The sequence below is a fragment of the Alligator mississippiensis genome, chromosome 4 (genome assembly GCF_030867095.1).
Source record: "Alligator mississippiensis isolate rAllMis1 chromosome 4, rAllMis1, whole genome shotgun sequence".
NCBI classification, from domain to species: Eukaryota; Metazoa; Chordata; order Crocodylia; family Alligatoridae; genus Alligator; species Alligator mississippiensis.
Genome location: NC_081827.1, coordinates 43718273 through 43736115, shown reverse-complemented (window position 1 = coordinate 43736115; position 17843 = coordinate 43718273). Strand labels below are relative to the sequence as shown.

General features: G+C 43.7%; 1 protein-coding gene across 1 annotated transcript in view; it reads right to left on the bottom strand.

Annotated features, from left to right (window-relative positions):
- The window catches only part of WASL (WASP like actin nucleation promoting factor), a 73563-nt gene extending 56781 nt beyond the window's left edge, over positions 1 to 16782 (bottom strand). The window contains exon 1 of the mRNA XM_006268652.4: positions 16415 to 16782. Coding sequence (XP_006268714.1) covers positions 16415 to 16525 — 111 coding nt within the window. The 5' untranslated portion in view covers positions 16526 to 16782. The remainder of the gene's footprint in view (positions 1 to 16414) is intronic.
- Between the last annotated feature and the right edge of the window lie 1061 nt (positions 16783 to 17843).

Sequence of the window (17843 nt, the reverse complement as noted above, 5' to 3'; positions counted from 1 at the left end):
ATTTTGCCATTGGGGGGGCGGGATACGAGAACATATCCCCCACGAACGGTGAGGGTCTCCTGTACTACCACCAATATAATTCTGCTCTGCATAGAACAGGCCATGCCTCAAGCATGCTACTACCTGACCCATGTACACATACAACAACTCACTGTCTAAAAGACTGTTAAGGGTGACAGCAACACAGACCACACAAGAATTAAATTGCAACAAAAACCGTGGACATCTTTTGACTGCAGCTGTTACGTTAGTCAGAACTCTCACTTACTCTTACATTATAAGTATGGCCTGGTTAAAATCTCAGGCCCGCAGACCAACTCCACTGTGACACAGTAGCACTTTTAATCTTAAGAGTTCCCCCCTGCCCACTGCCCTGCCCTGCCACCCCCTCCCCCTGCTGATTGGCAAAGGGGCTCCATTGGCCTAACCACTCACCTGGATGGCTAGGAGTTGAAAACTGAGGTTTTAAATATGCTCAGGCTTTCACCTCCCATCTGGTCAGCAACTAGCATCGGAACGAAAAAAAAACCCTGCTTTTCACTTCCTGGCCATCAGGAGCAAATGGCAAGGCTGATGGGGCCCCTCCACCAATCAGCAGTGGGGGGATGGAGGGAAACACCAAGATTAAGGAGTTGCTATACTGCGAGCTGGGCCAGCGATTTAAACCAGGGCCTAATTATAAGTAATCCTGACTAAGAATACCTTGGACAATACAGTCTCCAGACTCTAAACCCATGTAAAATACTTATTGTTCACATGTAATTCATACAAATATAGTAAGCACTATTGGTTTAAAGCAAGGATGCCCAGTCTGTGGCACCATGTCATCCAGCCCACAGGGCTCCCAACAGGTCTGGATTTTGGCAATGGGGGAAACCTAGCACCACTCTCATGCTGCCAAATTACCAGACCCATGGGGAGATCCTGGCCCTGCACACTGGATCAGACTCCTGACTCCAGCACCTAAAGCTCCATGGGGGTAGCAAGAAGGCCCAATCCTGGCAAATATGGGCAGCGCCAGGCTTTTGGGGCCCAATCCTGAGGTACAGGGTTGGGAGTGGGCATTGCCAGGGTCCTGGGGCCCAGTCCCAGAACGTGGGGCAGGAAGAGGGTGGTGTTGGGTCCAACAGCCTGATCCAGCCCATAGACCAGCCCCATGCCACTCATCTGGCTTGTGGGACAAAAAGGTTGAGCACTACTGCTTTGAAGTAGAAAATAACTAAAGTTCTCAGTTTGCATCTGTTCTTGTACAAACCTCAAGTTTTCAGAAAAGAGTGATTTTATGCCTTTTCACTTAAGATGTGCTGCAAGTGTTAATGCTCTGGACGCAATGGGCTTTTATTTACTGGTTGCTGTGAGAGGCTAGATTGCTTATTATCAGTCAAACAACCCCACCCTTGTTTTATTCCAAAGATTGAAGTTTTATAAGTAAAACAGGTGAATAAAATGAAAGCAAAGTAGTTGAGCTTAGAATACTGACAAATTGGATTAATTGTATGTAAGTTAGAATCGAAAAGTAAGTTAGAATCGAAAAGTAAGTTAGAATATGGGATGAAGAGAAGTCAAGATTAAAAATGCAGGTATGATGACACTTTAATTATTTTTTCCTGCCATCTATTCCATGCACTCTACTGGCTACAGTGATGTGTGGGAAAGCTTCTTCCCCACTCCCAACTTCTTCCTGCACCTGAATTTCTTCTTTCATAATCACTCTTAGTCCCACTATTACAACTACACAGGAGTTTATAATTAAGCCTATAAATATTTAAACAATGGTGAAATCTACAAGAAATAAAGATTACAAGGACAGTTTACTGACTTGTAGTTTATATTTTTTTAATCTATCTGGTCCATTCACTAAGAAAGATGGCAGTTTGACCAGTTTTTCCTCCTGCCCACAGTACCCGTCACCCAGAGGCATCACATGTTCTTTCTCGTTATGAAGATTACATGGTACTTCCTGCTTACCTTACATATATGTAAGCAGCTACATTTTTCTTTGCAAGTAACTATATTAGCAACTCAGTACTAGTGACCTGTTCTGTAATAACAAACTAATAAACCTGTGATGGGAAATAAATCTGTTTTTCAAGCTCCAAAATAATTTTTATGTGGGCATCTTAAATGCACTAAAATATTTTGCAGGGGTTTAGGTTGTAGCTGTGTTGGTTTAAGGACATAGGCAGACAAGGTTCCTTGGGTGAATTTGATATCTTTTATTAGACCAAACCAAATGGTTGGAGAATGGTTATTAAGGTTATTTGACGAAGGGTTTTTGAACCCGAAAGCTTGCTTAATAACCATTCTCCAGCCATTTGGGTTGGTCTAATAAAAGATATCAAATTCACCCAAGGATCCTTGTCTGCCTAAAATACTTTTAAATTTCTGCTTGGAAAAAAAATCAAAAAAATCAATGAGCATAAATATAGTAAATCACATAACAGCAAGTCAACAGATTCTATTTCTATCCTGAAATATAGCTAGCAAACCTAAACACTATTCAACCAATTACATTTTAATTTCTACGTTAAGAATCTACGCTAATTTTAGTAACTGTTAAATATTTTGCTGTTGCATAAAAAGCTACTCAAAGAATATCCAAGTTGCCAAGTCAAGCATTCAAATGTGGAGTGTAACTGAACTAAGGGTGCCCAGGCAGCAACACAAGAACATTTAACTACATTGGTAGTGTCTTAGTACTCATCTTCACTAACATTTACAACATTATGTAAATCAGCTCCCTAGGAAGTAACAATTCTTCAGTTACGTTAAGATAAAATAAGTAAGGTTAACAATGGCCAACCTTATATCATGATCTATTCTGCAAGAAACTCTGAAGACTACAACTAGGTAAAAAAAAATAATGGTTTAAGTTTGTATGGGGCATGTAAAGCTCAACAGGAATGAATCAGTTCTTCTATGTAGATTATGAACAGAAAATAAGCTCTCGTTTAGAATTTAGAATCCATAATATAATGCCTTAACTTTGGTTTTAAAACTACTTTCAATATAGGAAAGAAAAACTCAGACCATAAAATACAACTATTATTTTTCAAAAACCCATTTACAGTATTAACAGTCGACTCATTTACACCTTGCTACTCTTAGTTAATAAAACAATACTAAGCAAATCCTACATGTTGATTCAAAACTGAGTGGCAATATTATGCCTTCATTTCTACAGCCTCTCAAGAGCAACTGCTAAGGATTACTATGCTTTTATGCTTTCCTTTGATCAAATCAAAATGAAATAAGAAAACAATATACATTTTTACTGATCTACAGATTAATTTGCAAGGATCACAAAAAATTGTTAGAAATAAGTGCCACACTGTATTTTCTTGCATAGAACACATCTCCAAATAAGATGCACACTTTGGTTTTGAAGGCAGAATGAAGAATAAAAGATCTTTCCTTCAAAATACTGGTAAGTATGAAATTTCCCCAATGAAAATGCAGTTAGCTCCAATGGCTGGGGAAGGGGGTGTTGTTGAGGAAGGAAGGAGGAAGAACCTGTGGCTGTTCTATTAACACCCTAGTTGCAGCTCACCATAGGTGCTGCTGGTTGAGTCAAACAGTTCAATCTGTTTTCTTCTTGAGCTGAGATGGATGGGCACCCAAAAGTGCCCGTCAGATCAGCTAAGGGTATGACCCTAGCCAGCAGCACCTGTAGAATTAGCTGAGTGCCCACACAGCTGATTCAGCAGAAACCTCTGCCTCAGCTCTCCTTACAAATTCAGCACAGCCAGCCTTCTACAGCAGAAGCCTTTGCCAAAGGAAAGAAAAAGCACCTACAGCCAGAAGCTAGGAAGCCCCTCACATACAACATTACAGGAAACCCTCACTATTCGCAGGTTTGGCATTCGCAGTTTCAAATATGCGTGAATGCTAAACCCACATTTTATATACACTTTATATACTTATAGGAGCTCCTCGGGAGCTCCGTGCTTGCTCCTGCCATCGCTGCTGCACTCCCACCAGAGCTGCTGGAGCCATGCCTCCAACCTGCCCCAGCTGTCAGGGGCACTGTGTTCATGAATGCAGTACCTTATTCACGGATTTTGCCACTCGCAGGGATCAAGAGAACATACCCCCTGCAAATGGCAAGGGTTGCCTGTACTTTCTCTTTCCCCCAACATAGGTTTATACAGAAGAAGCTATTACTGTATCTTCACTTAAAATGCACATCCCAATTTCTGGGAGCTGAATATTGGGAAAAAATGTGTGTTTTATGCAAGAAAATATGATACTTCTTTTTCCAGGTTATGCTCAAGAAAGTATGGCAAACTTTTCTTGATTTACTGACAGTGATGATACAACATCCAATGGTCAGTGGCCCTCCATTACTAGAGAGCATACAGCAGCATGTTGTAAAAAGTCCTTTACTGGTCCCCCATTTTGATACATAAATGGAGTCTTTCTGAAAGGAATATTAGTGGCATTACTTGTATAAATGATATAATTGCTGCCATACTATTTGTACAAGTGTATAGCAGTGGCCCTTGCTGACTTAATAAAATATGCTGATTCTAATTACTTTAGTTTAGAATTAAACATACCACACATTACTTTTAAATTAAATAACTGATTTGTTGCATTTGGAATCAGCTTGGTCACAAATCAGGTGAACTTAATGTACAGTTTAAACTACAATTCAGATTTATAGGAAAATACAGATCTCAACACAAAGTGATGAGCAGTGGGCTGTAATGTCCAAAGCTGCAAGCCCAAAGCCCATCATTGCCCGAAGGAGGCCAAACCTCAAGTTACATTCCATTTCTATTGTAAAGCTAAAACCTTTATTCTGAAAAGAAAGAGACTTAGTAGTAGAGAAGTAGACTTAAATTTTGTAAGTTGATCCTATCAATACTACAGTTTCAAAATTCAAACTAATTGACTAAAGAGATAAATTTTTAACTCCTGACTAAATTTAACAGTGAACCTGTGACATGCTGAGAAGCATGCCCTGCCTATTCACTCCCGTGTGGCACTCACCAAACCCAGAAATGAGGCAGCATGCCCTAACAATTCCTTAGCATTTAGCAAGTAGCATGTACAAGAGAGCTGAAGCACGTGCTCAGGGCCATGTAACTACTACATTGCCTCACATCTGGGATTTAGTGCAAGATGAACAAGAGAAAGTGGCCAGGATGTACTTTTGGAGGTGGTCTCAGACAGCCTGGAAGAAATGTAGACAAGTCCAAGTTGGGGGGTTTTTTTGTGGTTTTTTGGCAGGGGGAGGGGGGAGGAGTAGGGGTTTCAGAACCTGTTTCTTCCTTTAACAAAAAAAAAAAAAAAAGAGGAAGCTAACTAGCAGTATTTCTGTAAAAACCCACACCACCAGAGGATGTGCAGAGCTTTCTTCCCCTCTTTTGATTAACCACAAAAGCTAAGTCAGGTTTGACAGAGAGAAGGCTGCTTGGATGTCTTTGTGCATATTCAGTGTCATAAACCAAGTGATGTTTCTGTTTGCTTTGGCTGGATCTGAGGAAGAGTAAGGGAAAAATGTCCACATACAAAGGGTAACTACATCTTAGTTAGGCCTTTGGAGGCAGAAGTCATGTGAATACACAAGCAGGAAATAACTTAAAGTACACTCAGAAAGCAATACCAAACAAACTCTGTGGTTTCAAATCTCAGCTTGAAAAGTAGCTGAAGCTACATCTTCCAGTATTGATCCTTTAACATATTGCTACTTGATATCCAGCCACAGAAAGGTTTTATTTGCTTTTTAGAAATCTTAACATCCTGAATTAGTGGAAGGAGCTGCTTTTAAATCTAGAAAATTTCAAGTGTGTGGCATAAAAGTCTTGAGTGCTCAGTAAAGGGAGGTGCTGGAGTCAAGACTGGGACAGGGAGCTCAGGAAGTTCCATTCCCATGGAACAGAGTTGAGGCAGGATGCTCCTGCCAGATGTGGTAGCAGGTGTCACTGCTAAGAGATCCTTCCCTAGCCCTGAAACTGCTGTCAAATTCAGGGTTTGGATTTTCATGTATCATGTAAAACTATGGCAGTGGTAGGGCCAGGGAAAGGTAAGTGGCTCTTGGTAGTAACACCTGACACTCCCTCTAGGAACAGAGTGCTGCCCCTAGGCTGGAGCTCCTGCTTTCACTTCTGAAATCCTGAGTAAAAAAAAACCTCTACCAGGTATGCCTCTAGGGCAGGGGTGGGCAATGTGACCAATCCGGCCAGCAGCCAGACTCCATTTCCCAGCAGCCCCTGCCCACATGACTGGGGCCCGGAGACCCCAGCTCCTGAAAGCTCAAGGCTAGGGTTGCCATGGAGCCCAGCCGCAGCACTGCCCACAGCCAAGCAGGGCAGGGGGCTGCTCCAGAGCTGCTGGGATCTTGTGATGGGGACAGCTTGCTCTGGAGCCAGGACAGAGCTGCACTCTATAGCCTGTGTGCTTCTGGCAGCAGCGCACAAGCAGGGAATCATAGCTCTGCCCCAGCTCCTTGCAGCGGTGACAGCCCAGTCCTCAAATTTTTTCAAGATTACACTCATATTTCATGAGAGGAAGCTTTTAAACAGGAGGTTTCATGCTCTACCTAAACAAGAGAAGGGGCTGCAGAAATAGGTCCTTACCTTTAATTCCCACTTGAAGAGCTGAAAATATACTACAGCCTTGCATTCTTCTTTGCCACAGGAAGCCCAGCACCCCAACTGAGGCCAGAGCCCCAACACACACTGACCCTGCACAGTCCCTTAAACACACACCCACACACTACTGGGGCACCTGCTGCTATCACCAGAAGTCCCACCATTGGTGGCAAAGTGCTCTCTCAAAAAGGGAGGCACTTGTTCAGGGAAATCAGACACATACAGGTACAAAGAAGGGCACCTGAAAGATGATCCTGCATAAGACACCACTGCAGGATCTAGTTAGGCTCCCAATAAAATGAGCATGCATCTACTCTTTTGAGGATCTTCTCATTCCTCTTACCATCAGCATTCTAGACTTTCTATCCGTAATCTTATGTCCATCCAGTAAGGTGCTGCTGTGAAAAACAATGTTATAATTTATCACTTAAGTCACCTCATCCCTCTCTGCATTTCTCCAGCAATTTCCCCTTACCCATCACAGCAGACATAAGAGGCTTGACTTCTCTTGAAAAACCCCCCAACAAAACAAAACCCATTCCCATCATCTTATTCACTACTGAAAGACTTCTTCCTCTGATCAGCCCATATTATCAACCTCCAGTTACATTTCAAAGTACCTTTGTGCTTTCTCACATGCTTATAGTTTGGAGAAGTTCATCATAAGCATCTATAAAGCATCAGGTTAGGCGGATTTAAATCTAAGTGATTTGAATCACCAATTTTAAAACATGACTTCATCCGCAAACAGCAAGCCTTGATTTAAGTAGTCATTTTAGTCATATTTTGCATTTGTACTTTTTACTTTTGTAAAGAAAAGTTCTCCCTCATAGTCATTAAAGGATGCTGATCTGCAATCAAGTACAGTCTTTAGCAAAAATTACCAAATTTGGGATAATCAGGAAGATTACATAACTTAAACATGTATACAGATTTTTAATACTTTAAATTTACTAGACTAGAGAATGGGGAATTATGCATTTACATTTTTTTTTTTTTTTACTTACGAAGCTGCATCTGGATAAAAATTATAATTCAATGAAAGCACCCAAAAATGGTTAGATAAAATATTAACATGCTACAGTAAATGCATTCAATTTATTAAAAAAATAAAAAAAAATATTTTTTCATTTAAAACTGACCTGTTAAAACTAAGGAAAAGAAAATGTCCCTGGTTGGTTAACTGATTGATTGCCACTGGGCACAACAGAGCAGATTTGCAATGGTATTTAGGTGTCTGGAGAGACACGTTTTTGAAAATCCCACTGATATCAGTAAGAGAGAGATCAACATCTAACCCGCTTAGATGCCTTTGAAAAAAATCTCATTAGGTACTCACATACATGTTTAGAACCCAAATCTTTGGAAATCCACTCCTATGAACTCCAAGTTTTAGAGTAAATGGATCTCATCCTCTCCTGACTTTTTTATTCACAGATAAAAAGAGAAAGAAAAAAGCTTAACTACCTTGTAAGCTCCTAGCTCTTTTAATGAACTAGTTTGAATGAAGAAAATAGTCTCTCTACACTTGTTAAATTGAAACCAAAATTACTGGGCAAAAGTTTTCTATACAACAGATATGACTAGGAAACTACCTCCTTGTTCAACAAAACTTAAGAGATTTCAAAAATGTCTCTAGTGTCCAGTCAGCTTTATCAAGGAAAAACACAGAAAAAAGAAAAGCTACTCCAGAACAGCCAGGGCACTCACCTGGGAGGTGAAGATTCACATTCAAGCTCCTGACCCACCTGATTCAGAGCAGAAATTTAAACCTGTGTCTGCCATATCCCAGGGGAACAACCTGACAATTAGACTACTGGCTACTTCAAGGTGAAGTCTCTCTCCAGCTCTCCTAATGGAACTATTCTCCCCTTTATAAATATTCATTCAAGCAGGGCTTAAACCTGGAGTTGTCAGCTCTATTGAACAGCAGAAATTGAAAGTCCACACATTTAAAAAAAAAAAAAAAAGTTGTATCAGCATTTGCTCTATTAAAAAGACTGAAAATGCAAATATGTAATACAGCAGTGTGACACTGACACACATGAACTTGATGTCTTCTGAAAAAAACCCCAAAATTTTCCCCCAGATTAGAAAGCAGAACCCTTTAAATCTTAAATCTGACAAAACTCATTGACATATTGTAACTTATTGAAATAATATTTAACTTTAGGCATTCATATAGGTGCTAATTTCAAAGAATTTAAAAGAAGGTACTTTAATTTTTTTTTCAATAAAAATCCTTTAAAAAAGAAGGGTGGGAGCCAAGTGTTATTATTATTTTTTTTTTGCTTTGTACCTCATTCCTCTCCTTTGCCCCGATGCCTAAAAAAACTTGACAACAGGATGCTGGAGTACAGACACCCTTGTCTCTCATGCTAGTCAATATTGCCTTTGTTTCCCTGTACTCCTCCCTCCATAGCTGTCTGCAGTCTCTTTTATACTCAGATTATAAACCTCTGTAGGGCAGACTGCTTACACTGTACATAAATTTATGAAATCCAGTATGATTTATACAATGCCTGTATTTGCATGTCTAACATGCGTCTTACTATTTAGTACTTCATGTTCCTCATACTAAAGATCAGGGGAGTGGCAGCTATAAACCTGTGTTTTAAAGATTTGGTAAGGGCTATTAACTAATAAACTGACCTGGTCAAGAAAGAACAATGAGCTGACTGAAATTTGGGGAAATCGGTTTTTCTCTAACTTCCTACAAGGGTCTAAAGTTTGGAGCACTAGAATTTCCCAGAAACAGAACAAGCAAGCAGGTGTGAATGGTAGTAATGATAAGCGTTTGTGTCTTAGAGCAGTGGTTTTCAACCTTTTTAGATCATTGTACCCCGGTGGCTGGACTTAGAGGAAGAACAAACAAAAAAAAGCATATTTTCATAGCACAGGAGACTGTTCCCAATGGCTGGACAAACAAAGGTGAAAGATAGCCAACTTGGAGGAAAGAGGGAGCCTCCATAATTAAAAATAAAAAACGTGAGTTGCTCACCCCACAGGACTTTAAGTTAAGCCAGGGCTGTCCAAGTGGTGGCCTACAGGCTGCATCCAGCCCTGAGCTCCCAAGTCTGGCCACTACTTCCTCCGTCACTGACCACCTGCTGCCACTAGTCTATAGGCTCCCCTTCTCTCCTCCTGCTGCCTGCTTCTGCCCCTGGGTGGGGCAGGGCAGAGCTAAGGAGCCCATGCCAGAGGACCTGGGGGACCTGAGGACCCTGTGCCATGCTGTGTGGTGCAGTGCAGTGGGGGGCATGTGGCATGGTGTAGGTTGAGGAGAAGGGTACTGTAGAAGTAGCACTGTAGAAGTGTGTGTGGTGGGTGGACAACACATGGCACAGCATGGGACCTCCAAGCCCTCTGAAGTTAGACAGCCTTGGCTTAAGCTAATTGGACACTCAAGAGTGGTAAAAGGAAGGGAAGTGAATGTAGACATACATTATTTTGTCTTTGCCTTAGCTACACAGCTATTGATTTCTGGAGCTTTACAAAACCTATACTTGTTTGCTTCAACTATCATTTACCCCTGAGCACAAGAACAGTAAACCCAGAGTGCCCATAAAATTGGACCTTTGGAGAAGGGCATGCAAGCCACTGGGGGGGAGGTCTGGAGACTAGCCTTTGGGGACAAATGCAGTTGTGCTATAGTTTCCATTTTCTTCTGGGCTGTCCATACGCACCAGAAAAGCCAGGAAAAGAACTTGTATTACAGACTACTCTGACCAATCTTAAGAGCATATGAGCGCAGCAGGGTAGGATGCAAATACAGCAAGCAGCCTGACCGGCTTACATCCAGATGAGTTGTACCATGGTTGTACAGAAGCTCAGGGTCCTAGTACTTGACTGAGGCTCTGTGGCAATATGGTAATACAAATAAGTACTGGCATTAACATCCTTTTTAAAAATCACTCAGGACACTGCTTTTAAGAAGGCTGTTGGATCACAGATTCTTGAGGGGAAGAACTGAAGGTGCCAAGCAGTTGATTTAATATGCAAGATACGATAAACGAATGTGTATTAAGTTAGCTCAGTCTAAGAATGGGAGAACTGCAGAAGTCTATTCCAGCAGCAAGTTCTTTCTTGTAGACTCAAGTACTTTGTAGCTGGATAGACTAAAGAAAACAACCATATTTTCACATGTATAAACTGCACCTTTTCCCACCCCCTCACAAAAAAGCATCAGGGTAAAACTGGAGCGCGCATTATATGTGAGGAAAAGAGATCCCCATGACACTGGAAATTTTGTTGGAGGGGAAGATGGGGGGAAAGTAGTAGCAGCATTAATTGCTACAGTTCTGGGAGCAATTACCACAGCCTTTGCTTCCTCATGCAGCCACCAAATTTCTGGACCCATGTGGAGCCCCCCTTCCCAATCATGTATTCCCAGACCAGGCTGGTGCATGGAGTTGGTAGGCAGCTGAACCCAGGACCACACTCCTGGAATGCTGTGTCTGTACTGAACTGAATGGCGCTGCCAGTTCATATGTAGCACAGGCAGGTGCATTTTCTCTGAGATCTCTAGATAACCAAGAAGATACAGGTGCCTCATGGGCAACCCGAGTCAGCAACCTATGCTTTAAGAAGTTTAGACACACTCCTGTGCCTAGCATATCCTATTTATTGACTACAGGCATCTTCTTACTCTGTGCCTAACTCTCTACATTGAGACTATATATGGATCCTAGGTATCTAGCACTATTTGGATCATCCTTCTGAGCAAGGTGCTTAATTTTTAGACACTGAAAAGCCTCACTGGAGATGCCTACAAGAACAATTTGGATCTGTCTCCTTGTCCCTGTTCATTCACACCAAAAAACATCAAGTTACTTTCAAAGCCATATCATACCTGAAATAACTGATGGCTTAATCATAGAAATACAGAGAAAAAAGGCTGGAAGGGACTTCCAGAGGTCATCTAGTTCAACACCTGGATCATTCCTGAACAGTGGAAGTTCTTCTTGAACACATTCACCCTATTGGACACTCTCTCATCCCATCCACAATACTCCAGAGAAAACTTCCCAGGTGACAATGGAGGATCCAGCTTACTGAACAAATACTTGCACCACCAGAACTGGACATCTTCACCTACAACTCAAAGACAGAAAAAACATGAAGAATTGGCTTGCTATTTATCATCCTGTGTGGAATGCCTCAAGAACTGTATCCATAGGATAGCACAAAAAGGATTCAGTGCTCAGGCCCCTTCTAAACTATAAAACTTGTTTCTATTTTCTGTGAAACTTGGACACCATTTACAGAAAGTGCACTAAATTTTAAGAACACTGTTTATGGCCAGTCTCCCCAAAAAGTCTCTCCTTCTCATGACTTAGAATCTCCACTATCTTTTTCTATCAATCCCAACTGTGGATATGCTTTACTCAGTAAATGGAATGTATACCAAAAGTCCCGAATAGGAATTCATCAGAGCATTCAGATATAATATGCAAATAAAGAACATAATGAATCTATGAATCTATAATAGTAGCTTACTCAGAAATGGAAGGAAAAAACCCCCTAATGAACAAAAATAAGCTGCAAGTGGAAATTTTAGTAAGAAACTAACTTGGGGTTGACAACCTAAAGCCCACAGAGCCTCTAGATCTGTCTTGTGGAACCAAGATTTTGGCAGCGGGTAAGGGTGGATGGGGCGGCGCTCTGTCTGCACCGTGCTGCAACCAGGCAGTAAGGGTTTTGGTGGAGAGGATCAAGAGGGAGAGCCCATGTCCATGCTGCCTCCAGCTAGATGGCAATTCTGTATTCTTCCATCAGGCAGCAGGGTGAAGTGAAGGGAACTGCAAGGTCCTAATGCCATCCCACCTCAGATATGACCTCTGGGTCATTCTGGCCCACTGCTGAAAAACATTGCTGACCCCTGGACTAAGTGATAAATACATATTGAAGTTACATAGCTGGTCATGTGAGAGAATCCAGAGGAGAGCCATGCACATGATCAGAGGGCAAGAGAACAGGCCTTATGAAGAGAGGCTGAGAGCCATGGGACTCTTCAGTCTGGAAAAGCACAGGCTTGGGGGGACCTGGTAGGTGCTTATAAGTACATAAGGGGTATACATCAGGACCTGGGAGAATGTGTGTTCAACAGAGCGCCCCAAGGAAAAACAAGGACCAAAGGTCATAAACTCCTACAAGACCATTTTAGGCTGGACATAAGAGAAAATTTCTTTACGGTCCGAGCCCCCAAGACCTGGAATAGACTCCCTCCAGAAGTGGTACAGGCACCTACTCTGGACTCATTCAAGAAGTGTTTGGATGATTATCTTGCTGGTATCCTTTGACCCTAGCTGACTTCCTGCCCCTGGGGCAGGGGGCTGGATTTGATCTTCGAGGTCCCTTCCAGCCCTAATGTCTATGAAAATCTATGTGTATTTTTTAACAGGAACATGAATGTAGTTATTGCAATAATGTTAATAAGAACCCTGAAAAAAGATCTCAATTTGATCATAAAATTATTGTGGCACATAAGCAGGATCAAAAAGAAAGTTGTATTAACAGCAGAGACCAAACCAAATCTGTTTTTGTGCCCTGAATTTACTCTAGAAGCAAAGAAAAAGCCATTAAAGCTGTCTTGCACATGATACTGCACTTTCTTCTTAAAAAGAAAGCAGGCAACAACATTCTGTAACAGCTGAAACACCCAAATAACCTTAAAGGGTAACTCCATTAAAAGAACATTATATGCAACAGTCTAAACTAGAAGGCAAAAGCATCCCTTTTTGATTTCAGATGTCAGCAAAGGGCACATTTTACCTACCGAAGGCACCTAGAGCCCACAGAAACCTCCAAATTGAAGCCTCAATGTCTTATCAATGTCTATCCACCACATAACACCATACCATCCTCAAAAGAACTAAGCTGATTAGAAAAATAAAATGTGTTTATTAGTTTGATATACCACGTTAATAATATACCCAGTACCTCCTAATCTGATTTACTTGCTATGCAAACACCAGTCTAAGTAACAGGTAAAAGCCTAAAACTCTATAGAGTACAGCCAGTAAGCTAAACAGTCAAAACTCAGCCTACAGTAACTTTTGTCCCTTGAAACCTTGACCTGAATCCCAACACAAGTTATAGTCAACCCAGTGTAAATCCAAATGATAGAAACTTGTATGAAGTTAATATAATAAGAAATATTTTACTTTCCTGAAACCATGACTACCTACTATTGAAAACATACACAGTATTATTACCAAGAGTCAGGAATATTAACATTACAGTCAATAAAGCTCTCATCAGCTTTGCATACATTTTTAAGTACTTTGTGCCTACAGTTAAGCCTTAAATGTCAGAACTCCCACCAGTACCTTAGCCTTTATGGGTCCTCTCTCAGGGATGGACATAAAGGCAATTTATGAGGATGATGCATGGAAAGGCTGCGTTAAGAATGACTGTTATGGATTACTGAATGGTCTAATAATCCCAATTAGCATTTCTGAGATGTTTGGAGACTTGAGTCTAGAAATCTCGATAGGCAGACTAGTGACACAGTCCCCATCCTATATAATTGATATGACTCTAATTTTAGGTTGGAGTATGTTGTGGTCAGCATGTTCGATTCCAATTAGAAGAAAAAAAACAAAGAAAAAAGATTTAGAGCCACAAATATACATCATCAAATAAACCTGGAATTAATCCAATGTTCTTAAGGCCACTATCACCATGTCAATGCAAAAAAGCTACTGTTTGTGCTCATATCTTAAAAGACCATTTACATTTCAGTAAAACACGAGTGGTACTAACCTCAGAAGTTTCGTTTTATTAACCTGTGTTTTGAGGTATAGTAGGACAAGGGGAGAGAAAGCATTATGAAGAACTGAAATTAAAAAAAACCCAAACAAAACAATATGCTTTAAAAAAAAATGTTTTGTAAAATAATAATGAGTACATTAATTCAGCGCTGTCCAACTACACAGTGGGTGGGGACTACCCACCGCAGGGGCCAGGGCCCTACCTCATCTACCCTGGCACCATGTAGACAGGACCCCTGCCCCCCACTCTACTCCATGCATGCATGAGCAAGTGTCTCATCTCCTACTCCCCAACCCCTGCCCCCCAACTCCTGGTCTGAGCTCCCCCACTGCAGTACTGCAGTCTGTACCTCCCTGCCCTGCTCCATGGCCAGGAAGTGAAAGCCAAGCAGTAGTAGGGGTGGCAGGGGAGGAAGCCCTGAGACCCTGCCTGCAGTAGCCAGAATGATGAAGGGAACAGCAGTCAAGGGCACATGAGGACCAAAGATTAACTCCTTGTGGTCCGCATCCACTATTTGGACAGCTCTTTATTCATTCATTGGCTGGATTAAATCTTATTTTAAAAATTCTTAGTTAAATATGCATAGGCACAGTTAATTGTATTTCAAGTTGAAACCGTTTGAATAACTAAGCCAACCTTTTTAAAATTTTAAGATAAAAGTTCTTCTCTCCTCCCATTCATTTTTTACAGCCTTGTATTTTTTTAAACATCTCAATAACTGCTTTGAATGATGTCATATAATCTTCCTGATAGCAAATATCACATACTTCCCTTACAACCTAAAATAATTAGTTTGGTCAGAGATGTCACGTCAGATGACTAAGTAAACAGGACAACTTCTTATCATAACATGATACTTACAGGTAATAGTTACAATTTAAGTAATTCATGCCACCACTGTTAGCAAAATGCACATACAATATTATAAAAAAAATATGATGCCTATTATCGATGTTCTGGGCACCTGACACAGGAAACACACCACCAGATCAATGCACTTCACTGCAGCCTTCTTAAAAGAAAGGCTTTTAACCAATATTGATGGGGGCTGATTCCAAGGAGCTTTCAAAAAATTCAAGCGCTATGAAGCTTTCCATAGATCTAAGGTCTGGCTGGCAAAGACGCAAAGAGCCATCTTTCCCCCACCCCCTTTCTGAAAGCCCAAGGCAGCTCACTCTCTGATATTACAGTACGAGATGCCACTTAGGAAACCAGAAATCCATTGTCCTACTTCAGGCCAAGCTTGTTAAAAACTTTTAAGCATTGTTTTCACTGTATCCATGTTTCCAGCAGGGACAAGGGCAGCAGGAAGCTTTCAGCATCAACCAGCACAAATCAATTGTCCTGGTGGACATGAAACTCAGGTCAAGAAAAGACGAGCGAAACCTGGAACAGGCTTGGCCCCGAGAGGAGCTCGGCCCATCCCCAACCCAAGGTGTGGCAGAGCAGGTGTCCTTGGCTCCCACTTCTTCAACTTTGTGAAGTGATTCAACTTTTCCACTGGGTGTTGCAATGGCTCTATTGCTCCCTGTATCCCCAGGAGCCCCTCGCTCAGGGAAGCCCTGGGCAAGCTGGACATTTCACAGAGGGGTGTGTGTGTATTGGGGGCACGCGTGCACGCGTGTGTTGTGTTGGGGGGGATACACACACATGTAAGTGTGTGTGCCGGGGTGTGCATGGTGGGGGGGGGATGTGCATACGCGCGTGCGCATGCTGGGGGAGATGTACATGTATGTGAGTGTGTTTGGGGATGTGCAGGCTGGGGGCACAGACAAGGAGCTCGGCTAAAACAAGCAGGGCTGAGCAGACCCGCGGCACCAGCAGGGCCCAGCATCTGCCGGCTCCCAGGCTCCGCAGACGCGCCCACCCTGCGAGCCCGCCGGCCCAGGCAGCGCCCGCACAGGGGCCTGCGGAGCTGCCCGGCCCATTCATTCCGGGCCGGGCGCCCAGGCCGCGGGGAGGGGAGGGGAGAGGAGAGGAGAGGAGCTGGGCCTGGGCCGGAGCCGCCGGTCCCCACCCCCCCTCGGGCCGGGGCTTACCACGCATTTCTTGCCGAGGCAGGCGAAGAGGCTGTCGTTCTCCTGCGGCGTGAGCAGCATGGAGCCCACGTTGCTGACCCGCCGCTGCTGCGGCTGCTGCGCGCTGCTCATGGCCGGGGCCGGGGCCGGGGCCGGGCGCTGCTGCTCCGCCGCGTCCGCTCCCCGCCGCCTCAGGGCAGCCGCATCGTGGCGCAGCCGGGGCCCAGGCCGAGGCCGAGGCCGGGGCGGGGCGCGGCGCTGCCGCCGGCGGCCGATCGCTCCCCGCCCTCAGTCCTTCCCGCTGCGGCTAGCGCTAAACTCCCAGCCGGCGCCCGGCTCCGGCGGCGGCCGCACAATCCAACATGGCAGCGGGGGCGGGCGGGACCACACGGCGGCGGCGGCGGGGGGAGGCCGGGAGCTGCGCCGCCGTCACCGTCACCATGCGCGGAGGCACCCGCCGCTCCCGCCCCGGCCCCGCCTGCCGTCGCCGCCGGGCTGGGCCGGGCCGGGCCATCCCCGCGCCCTTACAGCCCTGCGGCCGAGCCAGCTCTCGGGGTGTCCTGTGTTGAGGGGTCCCTGGCCTGTCTTGTCTTGAGCGCAGAGGGTCGTGAGACAAGGGGAGGGGACCGGGACCGGGACCCCGAACCACCCGCTTGTTGCGTTGTGCAAACCTCTGCAGAGCGGGGACCCCTGAGCTGGTACTTGTTCCGTTGTGGAAACCGCCTGCCCTCCGGACCCGTAACCCCCAAACCGCTTCACTCCTTCCTTTACAAAAGCCTCCTCTCCAGACCCGCAACCCTCAAACTGCTTCACCCCTTCCTTTGCAGAAACCTTCTCCTCTCCAGGGTTATTTGATACACTGTTTAATGACAGTGCTGGAGGGATGTGGTAGCTCTGATGGTCTAGGGATTATATGAGAGGCATAGATTATTTTTTTATTTTTTTGGACGGGTGAACTCTTGTATTGGGCCAACTGCATGACGGGAATAAAGTTAGACAAGCTTTTGAATATAAGGCGTTCCTCATCCAGTCAAGTGGGAAGCTTATTCCAGCCATACACTTGGTCCGGTAAAAGAGATCAACCTCCCCCTTCCCCTCCCCCCCAGAAATCCATGCCTCACATTACTGAATCTTAATTTTCCAAGTCAGGATTTATAGACTGGATAAAGGGAGGAGGCAGGATTTTTAATGGAAACTGGATACACACTTTACTATGGAGAAGTGTTTAGATCTGTGGAATACATCGTGTATGTGGAGAGCGAGGGTGGGAAGATGAATGGTAGGCAAGGTGGTAATCGTAGACCCATTACGCTCTCTGGGGCCAGCCAAGAGACGTCATCAAAGCGCGCACACAAAATCATAACGGTACATTTCGCTGGCTAGGTGTTCTCTCTTTTCTTGTGATGGGATAGCAGTGCCGGGCTGCCTAACTGGGATGGAGTCTTAAGGT